Genomic DNA, 11,972 nt, shown 5'->3' on the forward strand with positions numbered 1-11,972 from the left:
AATTTTTGGTCAAGTAAGCTTTGAAAGAAGTGTTGTTATATATTAAACAGTCTTTTTTGTTGTCTAATGAAACCAAAATCAAAAGTTCATTTTATAATTAGGCTTCTCACATGTTTTCGAAAAATGTAAGTAAAGTTTAGCTTAAAAATACTTAAATAATTATTTTTAGATTATATATATAATAGTATTTATACTATTGCAGAGGGTATTCACAATTTTGATTGAAGTAGACATCTCTGACTCTATAAAATATATATATTTGTGATCGGAATCACCTTCTGAGTCGATATAGTCAATATATGTAGTCCATATGTCCTTCTGTATGTTTCTTTCCAAATTAGTATCTCAGTTTTAAAGATTTTCGAAAAAGATTGAGACTTTTTATGGAATTAGGCATAGGGATCTGCCGCCTATAATCCTATAGCTGCCTTATAACCTGAACGATTTGAAATGCTATACCTTTTATAATAACGCAGCTACAAGCTTTGGAATTTTAAAAACGATTTATATTATAAATTAATAACTATACCAATATTATAACTTAATTCTTTTAAAGTTTCTAAAGGAAAGAACATGTTTATTTATCGTTGCCTACTTTTAAGGGCGCCTAGAAGTACAATAGCAATTGAGACTCAAATTTTACCGTTATTTTGCGCATGTAACATTCCAAAAAAAGCTTTAATTTAGTAACTATTCCATAAAATATTTAAAAATAACTATCATGTTTTTGTTTTTTAATATTTCTAATATTAAAAACTTATAGATTAGTGTAAGTGTTAACCCTTATTGGGGTCTCACAAAACATGGCCATAGAAACTTGTAGAATAATCAAAGCTTCTTTTTTCAAGTGTCAAGGGTAAATTGTGCTCACTCTCCTTAACCTCTCCCCCACCTCCAACAACAACAACAACACGTACAGTGAACACACATCAGCTGTGCGTGATCGAGAGAACGAGACAAAAGCTAACGGCAACTGAAGACTAGAGGGCGGCTCAAGGTGGAGAGTGCTCACTGTGTTGACCCCCCTCCCGCCTCCCCCAAAAACCAAAAAGCTCTTCCGATCAGGCCGAAAAGCTCTCTATTTCGCTGGCACTTTTTTTTGGCATTTATCGTTTCGCGTTAGCCGGCGAGCGTCAGTTTCACTCACGCCACGGGCCAGAGCACTCGCTCGATTAACAAACAAAACGACAAATCAAATATTAAGCAGACTTTTTACATTTACAACAAAATTATTTTGTGAAATAAAAAAACAACAATTATACACAAAAATGAGCGGGTAAGTTAAAAATAATAAAAAACGCATGAAAAGATCATTAAACTTTGCATTTCCAAATTATTTTTATTGTCTTTGCAGAAAAGCTGATATTGCTCTTATTGGCCTGGCCGTAATGGGCCAGAATCTCATATTGAACATGGACGAGAAGGGTTTTGTGGTCTGCGCCTACAATCGCACCGTCTCCAAGGTCAAAGAGTTTCTCGAGAACGAGGCCAAAGGCACTAATGTGATTGGCGCCGAATCGTTGGAGGATATGGTTTCTAAGCTTCAAAGGCCACGCAAAGTCATGTTGCTGGTCAAGGGTGAGTTTTTGTTGTTGTTGTTGTTATGACTTTCCAAAAAAACCTGATGTTGTAAGCTCACCTGTGCAATAGAGTGCGTGTGTGTGTGTGTGTGAGTGTGCCTCGTGTGAGTGGAAGTCAAAGCAAAGTCATCAAATGATTTTTTGCTGTTTTTGCGATTTCATTTTTTTTTTGTATTAGCTTTTATTTTTTTGCTTTTGTATGACGTTTGAGTTCATTGCAATATGCAAAAGAAAGAAGAAGAGCATGAGAGGTGATATATTTATGAAAGTAGGTAAAAAGAGAGCGAGAGAGAGAGAGAGGAAGGTTGAGCGGAAACAGCATCTGCAATACTTTGCCTTGAACGCTATCAAAAGCTTAGTTTGTATTTTGTCGCGGCAAGCTTAGAAATGGTAGTTTGTCTAGAGATGGGAGCAGAGAGTGATACGATATATTGAAAAATATAACAATTATTTTGATTTAAAGATAAAGAAATTTAAAAAATATATTATATAAAATGGATTTCTATTAATAAAAATTAATAATTAAAATTGTTTATTTTAATAGCTACAATTTCCTCTTAAAAACTATTTATTTTTCAATTTAAACTAGGTTTTTTTTTAAACTAGTCTTTATTTTTTATAAAAAATCTATAAAAATGGTTGAGTTTACTTACTATAATTACTTAATAATTATTATTCACACACATCATAATCTTTTCTAAACACCCACCTCTAGCTCGTATGTTAATATAGGCATGCCGGCTTATCTCCACCTTCATTCCCTACCTAGATGTTTGTTTAAAAAAAAAAAACTAAAACGCCAGACAACGGCAGACTCTGACATTCATTATAGGTCATTCACAATAGATGACTGTTGCTAGAGGGGATTTCCTCGGGATTCAAAATAATCGAAAACCATTCTTTCAAAGATTTCGTTTGTCCCGAAAACGACCTTCCTAGTCGTTTTTTTTCGAAATCAATGATTCATAACGATCCCTTGTTCAGATACAGTGTAGGTCATACAGATAGAATCAGTTTAAGTTCTTAAAGTTTTTTATATTTCTAGAATATTACTAAAAAAAAAAAACTTGAACCTTTGCTATTAAATGAAATAAAAACGACCGCTAGATAGATAGATCAATGTTATCGCCAGTTGGCCTTATCTGGTTCCATAGAGCTGGTGGAGAAGTGCTCACCCGACAAGGGACGCCTCGGGGTGACCTCCAAAGCAGAACAGTGACTTTCCAAAATCAACCAATTGACCTTCTCCGATATGAATGAAGTTTAGTCATATTCTCTTGAAAATATATGAAAGTTTTTTTTTAAATTTTATATTTTATTTAAATTATTTTCCAGCTGGCAGTGCTGTGGATGACTTCATTAAGCAACTGGTGCCCCTGCTGACGCCCGGCGATGTGATCATTGATGGTGGCAACTCTGAATACCAGGACACTTCCAGGCGCTGCCTGGAACTGGAAAAACTGGGCCTGCTCTACGTCGGCTCCGGTGTAAGCGGTGGTGAGGAGGGTGCCCGTCATGGTCCCTCTCTTATGCCCGGTGGCCATGAGGCCGCCTGGCCCATTATCCAGCCCATCTTCCAGGCCATCTGCGCCAAGGCCGACGGTGAGCCCTGCTGCGAGTGGGTGGGCGATGGCGGTGCCGGACACTTTGTCAAGATGGTGCACAACGGCATCGAGTACGGTGACATGCAGTTGATCTGCGAGGCCTACCACATCATGACGGCTCTGGGTCTCTCGGCTGAACAGATGGCCGAGGAGTTTGGCAAATGGAATTCTGCTGAACTGGACTCCTTCCTCATTGAGATCACCAGGGACATTCTGAAGTACAAGGACAACAAGGGGTATCTGTTGGAGAGGATTCGCGACACCGCTGGACAGAAGGGAACTGGCAAGTGGACAGCTATTGCTGCCCTCCAGTACGGTGTTCCGGTGACGCTAATCGGCGAGGCGGTGTTCTCGCGCTGCCTGTCCGCCCTTAAGGATGAGCGTGTCCGTGCCAGCACCGTCCTGAAGGGACCCACCGTCAAGCCCAAGGTGGACAATGTACCCAAGTTCCTGAACGATATCAAGCATGCCCTGTACTGCGCCAAGATCGTGTCCTACGCCCAGGGATTCATGCTGATGCGCGAGGCGGCCAGCGAGAACAACTGGCGTCTGAACTACGGCGGCATTGCCCTGATGTGGCGCGGCGGTTGCATCATCCGCAGCGTCTTCCTGGGCAACATCAAGGATGCCTACACGTCGCAGCCCCAGCTGACCAACCTGCTGCTGGATGAGTTCTTCAAGAACGCCATCGCCCAGGGCCAGGACTCGTGGCGCGAGGTTGTGGCCAATGCCTTCCGTTGGGGCATTCCTGTGCCGGCTCTGTCCACCGCGTTGAGCTTCTACGATGGCTACCGTACCTCCAAGCTGCCCGCCAACCTGCTGCAAGCCCAGCGCGACTACTTTGGTGCCCACACCTACGAGCTGCTCGGCCAGGAGGGCAAATTCCATCACACCAACTGGACGGGAACCGGCGGCAATGTGTCTGCCAGCACCTATCAGGCATAGGGCACCTCTGCTCTCCCCGCCTGCTTTAGTAATTCCCTGCACTCACATTCCATGTCATAAGCTGGTGTCTGTTTTTTTTTTTTTCTGAGTACTTTAGTACTTATTTATACCATTAATAATATAGTATATATATATGTATGTACATATAATTTCATTTTGTTGTTAAACATAAAATTAAATTGGTGTTTTTTTGCTAGCAAATGATCTCTGGGTTCCTTGGTTTGATTCCTACATAGTTCTCCTCATCTCGATCTCGCTTATATAATTAGAATCAACAATGTGTGTGTGTGTGTGTGCAGTGTGTAGTGTAGTATGTTGTGGATAGAGTCTTTCGAGTTGTGTCTCCTGCTCCTGATTCATCCTGCCCTTGGCCATCGCCGCCGCCGCCGCCGCCACCTGTCCATTGGCCATTGTACTCTCATCAACTAACGCTTCTCCAGCTATTGGGATATCTCCAGCTTCTCAATCATCCGATGGCTTCAGGGTTTTCTTATTCTCGATGACCAGCTTGTCGGTAGTATACAAGTGCCCAATGATGACCTGTTTTTTTTTTTTAACGATTCAGAGGGGTTAATAAACTCAAAACCCAGTGATAAGCAGTGGCGGGAAAAAGTATACATATGCTCCCATTTGGGGGGGGACTACGAATAATTGTTTATTTAAAGAATATCATATGGAACGATGAAGTCTTCCTTGTGTTCATGGATTTGGTTCGAATCTGTTTACAAATTCTCAAGAAAGGGCTTTTAAGAAAACAAAAACCCAATGAGAAACCCTAGAAGCTCCATCAAAGGGAGAAGTTTCTTTAAAGATCCCTTTTATAAAATTTTTAATCATTTAATTAATTAAATTATTAAGTACTATGATGGTGAGGAGCAGAGGAGAAACTTTCCACATCACTGCTGACAGCTGATAAGCTCGGCCACATGCCACTCACTCACCTGGCGACGTATCAGCTCCAGATTCTGCTTTCCCGTGGCCATTTGCCGATCAATCTCCTCGAAATCCCGAATAGTCTTGTTGGCGCGAAACGTGTCCCGTATCTTCCTGGCGGCGTACATTCTAGAATATCATAGTTATAGGCTATTCAAATAAGACAATGGCTCTATTTCACCATAATTACCTAAAGTTATAGGAGGGCAGCTTCTCCGATTCGCGGAGCAGATTCCTATAGAGAGTGATTGCCTGGCGACGGGTGGACATCCTGGCGCGTTGTAAGGACTGTTTAATGGGTGGCAGGAATATCAACTACTGCCTTTAGAAAACTGTTTTTAATTGATAACACCGGTGTTTCTTTTATCACGGGGTTGGTTAGTTCCGCGCTTATTGGACTGGCCGCCTGATGACATAAAAAATTACATGCCGGAAAATACCCGCCACCTGGGGCACAAAAATACCATAAACAGCTGTTTCTTAAGTGCGGTATTTTTTTGCAAAGAGTAACAGGAGCTTGTCTTGAAGAGAGTTAAATATATGTTTGTGTGGCGCGCCTAAACTAATTAAAGTTAACAAAGTTTGCCAAGCTAACTAAATTTAGTTAGTAAACAAATTATTCGATAGTTCGATAAGTATCGAAATCTCAAGCCGCAACCCGGTATTCTTCAGATCGCCAGATACGGGCACACTGGCCGCACGGGCACCGATAGTTTTAACTATAAATTTCGGGTTGCGTTCTTTTTTTTCGTTCGTCACATCTAGCACGCTACCAAACAAATACCCAAAAGGTAAATAAAAGCAGCTGAATAGCAGGTGATAAGATGAAAAGTCAAGATCGGTGCAACGCGGCGCTGGAAAAGCCGCTGGGTTAAAAGTTGAGAAAAACTGGACCACGGCCAGGCGATAACAAGATAAAACCTTTTCACTCTGGCCTCACTCCCCCCTTCCGCCCATCCTCACCTCTCGTATTGTGATGGCCAAAAGACGGTGCACCTCAGCGATGAGAAAAAAATGAAAATAAAATAGGAAATACTAGTTACCAGTGAGAAAACATGACGCATTGTTTGCATTTGTATGGCCCGAGTATCGTCTCTGTGTGTGCGTGTGTGTGTGTGCCTGCAGGTGTATGAGTGTGTGTGTGTGTGTGTGTGGTGGTAAAATACGCGTTAATTAGTTAATTTTACAGGAGGCCCAAAAAACAAAAAAAAAAAAACGGAAAAGGTGATTGTGTTTTTTTTCGGTTCAGCCCAAGCTGTGCAATGCGTAATGTGCTTGAAATAAACAATAACAATCCAGGGCCATCAATTTCATCAGATCGCTCTCTCCCTCTCTCTCTCTCTCACCCTACCTCTCTCCATCCGCCTCGGTACAACCGACCTACCATCACCATTACCACCACCCACCCGCACCCGCACCTGCCCCACCATAGCTATCGATATTAGGCGATACCGATTGCCTAACGCCCCGATAGCGTTCGTTCAACATATGCAATTATCAGGGGCGTGGTAAAGGGATATTTTGGGGAAAAAGAAACCCTTTTTTAAAAATAAAAATATTTGTTATCAATTAGAGTATATTACTATTATACTACGATTATAGTACTATACTTTTTTTTTTTTTGAAAGATAAATATAAATTTATAATTAATCATTTAATCTTTAATAACAAGCTAGTAGGATTTTTGAAAAAAATTTCCATGTTTTGTGATTCAATTTTTAGTCATTATGATATCTTGTTTTTTCAATTATAACTTACAAAATTATTTAAAAAAAAACCCGATTAAAAATAACCACTTGTTGAATAATAATTAAATTTGCTATTAAATACCCCCCCTTTTTCCAATTTTGTTTATCATTGCCGCCCCTGGGCGAGCTCCAACCGTTTTTTTCCCCGTAAATTGTGTAATATTCCGTTGGACGATTTCCCCGGAAAATAGCGGAAAGTCGAGCTGTGAAAATATGCAGCGAGTGGGGATTAATTAGTTCCCCCTTCACTCCCATCCCCTCCCCTTGCATACAATTTGAATCGAATCGGAGATCGAAGACCCAGTCTTGGGGTTTTAAAATCTGCATAGGCTGTAGATTCGCAAATCGTTGGATCGGGTTTTTGTTGTTTTTTTTTTTTGTTTTCTTTCTGGAAGTACATTTCGTGCTTATTTTGCCCTTTTCTCGCCACGATTCTACGATTCCCCTGATGATATTATCGGTTGCTACGTTTTTGTTATCTGGGGGACCACTTTTCCCATTTATATTTCTTTTTTATTTTTATTTTTTTACTCCCCCCATGGGGGTATAATGATTTACAAACCCGCTATATAGTTTACGGCCAATTGGGTTACTCTACTGAGCGTGGGTCCAAGCTCAAACCTGCGACTTACGTCATGGGGGTTTTTTGTTTCAAACAGCTTTAAAAAAAAACGGAAATATCTTCATTAAATATTTATTGAATCTTTCCATTGTATATGCTTTTTTTCTAAACATATTTCAAAGAATTTTTTTATATAATATCGAATTTTCTTAGATTTCTTGTTAAACATTTATATTTAGAAACCCTGTCAGTCCTGGCGCTGTCGGCTGCACTTCCTGTCGGCCCCAAATAAAGAGTGTATTAAATGATAATTAATGAATGTTTGTTTAGGCCGTTCCAGCTAACTAGTTGAATAAGTAAATGCCCTCCCTGCCCTCCTGCCTTCAGCCACCAGCTGCTACTGCTGCTGTGTCACTTTTAACGCACAAGATAAAAAGCGTGATGTTTTTTTTAGTTAGCACACATTTATTAATCGATTCTCCTTCAACACAGGTCTCTTGTAAAGTATTATTTTGGTTCATAAATGGGCAACTATAGTAATTCATTTGGAATGAGTTCAATGTTTAATGAGACATTGTTTCGCAATTGACACATTTTTATAAATAAACCGTACAGGAAAAAGCTTTTCAAAATAAATACACAGTTCTTATGGGGTGTTTTTGTTTTGAAACAGAAACTATCGGGTATATTGATACATTTTTAAAAAAGATAAAGGAAACTATGGATGGAAAAACATTTTAAAATAAGAAGAGCTCAAATTCCAAAAAATTCTAGGAATATTTTTTGTTGAAAAACATTTCTTGGGAATTTTTTGAAACAAAATCTATCGATAAAGTATCGATAATTTATGGTTACTTTAATTTTTAAAAAAGTACACAACATATTAATATATCTAAGTAGAGTCCTTATCCCATAAACCATAAAATCTGAATAAAAATGTTATTATAAAGTTAAGCAATTTTTTTAAAGAAAAAAATATGGATAAGTTATCGGTCTTTTATTTGAATTTAAATCTTTAAAAAGTTTAAAAGAAGATATCATGAAAAGCTTTTTAAAAGAAGTGTATGGAGATATAATACCATAATCATAACTTCTTCTACTTTATAAATGCATTTTGATTGGATTCAAATTTCGATAATTTCGATTGGTTATCGATAAATTCAAATTCCTCCCGAAGAATAAGCTCTCTATGGTATATACAAACCCTTTATAATACGATGACCTTCTTCCACTTCCAGCTAGAGCCCCCGATCCATAAACCAAAATGCTATCGCTGCAGAACCAACGGCAACCGAAGACCAGTCCCCTGGTGGACGACTACGAGATCTCGGACACAGTGCTCGGCCTTGGAATCAACGGCAAGGTCGTCCAGTGCACCGATCGTCGCACCAAACAGAACTATGCCCTCAAGGTATTGCTGGACAACGAGAAGGCGCGCCGCGAAGTGGATCTCCATTGGCGGGTGAGCGGATGTCGGCACATTGTCAACATCATCGATGTCTACGAGAATACGTACAGCGGACGGAAGTGCCTGCTGGTGGTGATGGAGTGCATGGAGGGCGGTGAACTGTTCCAACGAATTCAGGACAAAGCCGATGGAGCGTTCACGGAACGTGAAGCGGCACAGATCATGCACGAAATCTGTGCGGCGGTCGACTATCTGCACAGTCGGGATATCGCGCACCGAGATCTGAAGCCGGAGAACTTGCTGTACACCACCTCCCAGCCGAATGCCATTCTCAAGCTGACGGATTTCGGTTTCGCCAAGGAGACCTTCTCCAACGACACCTTGCAGACGCCCTGCTATACGCCCTACTATGTTGGTTAGTACTCTAAACTTTTAAATATTTTATACATTTTTTAACAAAGTTTATTCTATTTTAGCTCCCGAAGTACTCGGCCCGGAGAAGTACGATAAGAGCTGTGACATCTGGTCGCTGGGAGTCGTCATGTACATTATCATGTGCGGTTTCCCGCCGTTCTACAGCAACCATGGCCTGGCCATATCGCCCGGCATGAAGAAACGCATCCGTACCGGCCAATACGATTTTCCCGATCCGGAATGGACGAACGTTAGCCAGGCGGCCAAGGATCTGATCAAGGGCATGCTGAATGTTGATCCCAGCAAGCGATTGCGCATCCAGGATGTTATCCGTAACAATTGGATTGCCCAGTTCAATGCTGTGCCCCAGACGCCGCTCTGCACCGGCCGGATGCTGAAGGAGACCGAGGAGGCCTGGCCGGAAGTACAGGAAGAGATGACACGCTCACTGGCCACCATGCGTGTGGACTACGATCAGGTATGTCATTGGATATCATTCTTACAACAGATTACTCTAATACGTACTTTATTTTAATCCCATTTAGATGCAAATTAAAGCTCTGGACAAGTCAAATAATCCTTTGCTAACGAAGCGTAGGAAAAAAATTGAGGAAATTGAGAAATTATATGCGGCCAATGCAACACGAAACTAAAAAACTAAATCAACAACAACAACAACAACCAGATAATAACAAAAGAAAAGAAAAAACAGCTAAAAAGTAATACCTATATGGCCAATCGGGAGATAAGGATAATGTCGGACGGGCCGTGTCTTAACACTTAAGAGGAAAACTACTACGACGACAGCAGAGAAATGCTGATACTACTACTATTATTACTATAACTATAACGACTATAACCTTTTGAAAGAAAAAAAACAGCTCCATGTTTTTTTTTATTTTAAATTTGTTACGTTACGTTTTCCACTTTTTTTTTTTTTGTATTGTCCATTATCTGTATGTATAATCCATTTCCAGTAAACGGTTCTTAGGGTATTTTGTAGTCTGAAAAGTGCTCTTTTTTTTAAAGGAAACTATTAAAAATATGAAAAAAATGTATAACAAATCGAGAAACATCGAGATAAAAAGCCAAGAGCAAAGCTAAGCTTAGCCACAAGAATTTTTTCAAATGTCTCGTTGTTCTGGTTTCAGAAATTTTGAAGAAAAAAAATCAAAAAAATGTAATCTGTAACTTTGTAATTCATTATTTTTTTTTTTTTAATATCCATTTATGTGAGTTTGATTATAATTATATATAATATATATATGTATATTCCGTGTGTGTATATGTATGTATGGTATATATATGAGAAGAGAAAACAACAATAATACTAAATATTAAAAAAAAAATCAATTATAAATACAACAACCAGTTGATGTTCTGTGTTGGTTGTAAAACTTTATTTGCTGACTCTGCAAGCGATATACCATTTTACCGTATAGCGTATTTGTAGTCTACTATAAACAATAAATAAATAAATAAATAATAATACAAGAAACAAACAAACCAACAAAGCCCCATACATATATAAATAAAAACAACAAATCATGCTTATTTTACTATGATTAAAATCGAAAACAAGTCTACTTATTATTTATTAATGGAAGTTGGGGGATATTTGATCTTGTTCATGATTTAGAAAGAGATGGCTGTTTTAGAAGAGTTCTCTTTTTGATGATATGGGGTTTGAAAATTAAGAGTCCTAGGTTGGGTTATGAAATATATAATATCTGGTTTCAGGATCTTTTCAGACTGATCTGGAACCTTGTTTGAAAATCTTTATATCTTAAAAGTGATTTTCCTATTCGGAAGGTAATTTAGTTAAAGATCATCTTCTAATCCTAACTGAATATAAATATTTTATAATAATTATACATAAATTTGGGTAATTTATACCGAGATCTATTGTATATCTTACAAGATCTTACAATTTAAACAAAATAGCTCAATATAATACAAACATAAAGCTATGGGTCAGTACTCGATACTCTATCTTTTATAAACAAGATGGTTGGAAGAAGTCTTTTTATACCCTTTTATTGGGTATTATAATTTTGGTGGTTAATGTAATGTAAATATATCCATATTTCCTTGCATTCCTTCCTTAAATTACCTTAATTTTGTAAAGGAAAACATGTTTGTTTATAAATTAAAAAATCTAAAAATGTAAACACTTCTAGTTATATTTCCTACTTTACAGGGCGCCTAGAAGTCCAAGAGCATTAAATAGTTAGGGTTTATCTCCTCTTTTGATATGTTAACCTTCCAAAAAATGCTTTAATTTAGTCACTATTTATTAAAATCTTAAAATATTATTAATGAAAAATAGCGCCCTCCTCCTCGATTCTCATAGGTGGCACCTAAGCAGGCCCGAAAATCGAGGAAATAATTGTTTATTTTATTTTTTTTTTTTTAATTAAAAATAATTTAATTGTAATTAATTAAATATAGCGCCCTCCTCCTCGATTCTCATAGGTGGCACTTAAGCAGACCCGAAAATTGAAAAAAAAATTATTTTTTTTTTGTGAAATTTTGTTTATTTTTCTTGTTTGTCTTTGGTGCTTTTGATTGTAATTGTGATTGTGATTGTGTTTATGGTGTTATATGTTTTGGTTCTTATTGTAATTTTTGTTGCTTTAATTTTTTGTTGTATTATCATGAAGTTATATCCGAAAGTTATAAGATAACTGCCCTATAACATAAGTAACTGATTAATCGTAAATGCCATGAACTAGGTGTTTTTGAAGATAGAAGCTATGGACTTTTTCCAAATTATAA

The 11,972-nt window shown here is 38.3% G+C and overlaps 3 protein-coding genes across 4 annotated transcripts; 2 read left to right on the forward strand and 1 right to left on the reverse strand.

Annotated features, from left to right (window-relative positions):
• The first annotated feature begins 4 nt into the window (after positions 1 to 4).
• Pgd (phosphogluconate dehydrogenase) lies at positions 5 to 4,330 on the forward strand. Of its 2 annotated transcripts, none has more exons than XM_070282400.1 (3): positions 5 to 125; positions 1,355 to 1,578; positions 2,916 to 4,330. In XM_070282400.1, the coding sequence occupies exons 1-3, from the start codon at positions 67 to 69 to the stop codon at positions 4,127 to 4,129; spliced, it is 1,497 nt and encodes a 498-aa protein (XP_070138501.1). In that variant the 5' UTR covers positions 5 to 66; the 3' UTR covers positions 4,130 to 4,330. The 2 variants fall into 2 exon arrangements, with proteins under 2 accessions (XP_070138501.1, XP_017106560.2); XM_017251071.3 differs by lacking the exon at positions 5 to 125 and adding an exon at positions 1,102 to 1,276.
• bcn92 (LYR motif-containing protein bcn92) lies at positions 4,260 to 5,626 on the reverse strand. The gene is made up of 3 exons (XM_017251074.3): positions 5,253 to 5,626; positions 5,071 to 5,191; positions 4,260 to 4,669 (listed from the first exon to the last, which is right to left on the reverse strand). The coding sequence occupies exons 1-3, from the start codon at positions 5,330 to 5,332 to the stop codon at positions 4,592 to 4,594; spliced, it is 279 nt and encodes a 92-aa protein (XP_017106563.1). The 5' UTR covers positions 5,333 to 5,626; the 3' UTR covers positions 4,260 to 4,591.
• Positions 5,627 to 5,728: 102 nt separating this feature from the next.
• Positions 5,729 to 10,775, forward strand: MAPk-Ak2 (MAP kinase-activated protein kinase 2). The gene is made up of 4 exons (XM_017251072.3): positions 5,729 to 5,853; positions 8,611 to 9,195; positions 9,257 to 9,672; positions 9,740 to 10,775. The coding sequence occupies exons 2-4, from the start codon at positions 8,637 to 8,639 to the stop codon at positions 9,845 to 9,847; spliced, it is 1,083 nt and encodes a 360-aa protein (XP_017106561.1). The 5' UTR covers positions 5,729 to 5,853; positions 8,611 to 8,636; the 3' UTR covers positions 9,848 to 10,775.
• The last annotated feature ends 1,197 nt before the right edge of the window (positions 10,776 to 11,972 follow it).

This window comes from Drosophila bipectinata, chromosome XL (genome assembly GCF_030179905.1).
Source record: "Drosophila bipectinata strain 14024-0381.07 chromosome XL, DbipHiC1v2, whole genome shotgun sequence".
In the NCBI taxonomy this organism is placed as follows: Eukaryota; Metazoa; Arthropoda; class Insecta; order Diptera; family Drosophilidae; genus Drosophila; species Drosophila bipectinata.

Excerpts from the sequence above, each read along its gene's own strand:
- Pgd (XM_070282400.1), top strand. The coding sequence starts at position 67 with ATGAAACCAAAATCAAAAGTTCATTTTATAATTAGGCTTCTCACATGT. Across the intron at positions 126-1,354 it reads CTCACATGTTTTCGAAAAAT|AAAAGCTGATATTGCTCTTA; the intron begins GTAAGTAAAGTT and ends TTGTCTTTGCAG. Across the intron at positions 1,579-2,915 it reads AGTCATGTTGCTGGTCAAGG|CTGGCAGTGCTGTGGATGAC; the intron begins GTGAGTTTTTGT and ends ATTATTTTCCAG.
- bcn92 (XM_017251074.3), bottom strand. The coding sequence starts at position 5,332 with ATGTCCACCCGTCGCCAGGCAATCACTCTCTATAGGAATCTGCTCCGC. Across the intron at positions 5,192-5,252 it reads CTGCCCTCCTATAACTTTAG|AATGTACGCCGCCAGGAAGA; the intron begins GTAATTATGGTG and ends ATGATATTCTAG. Across the intron at positions 4,670-5,070 it reads TGGAGCTGATACGTCGCCAG|GTCATCATTGGGCACTTGTA; the intron begins GTGAGTGAGTGG and ends AAAAAAAAACAG.
- MAPk-Ak2 (XM_017251072.3), top strand. The coding sequence starts at position 8,637 with ATGCTATCGCTGCAGAACCAACGGCAACCGAAGACCAGTCCCCTGGTG. Across the intron at positions 9,196-9,256 it reads CTATACGCCCTACTATGTTG|CTCCCGAAGTACTCGGCCCG; the intron begins GTTAGTACTCTA and ends ATTCTATTTTAG. Across the intron at positions 9,673-9,739 it reads TGCGTGTGGACTACGATCAG|ATGCAAATTAAAGCTCTGGA; the intron begins GTATGTCATTGG and ends AATCCCATTTAG.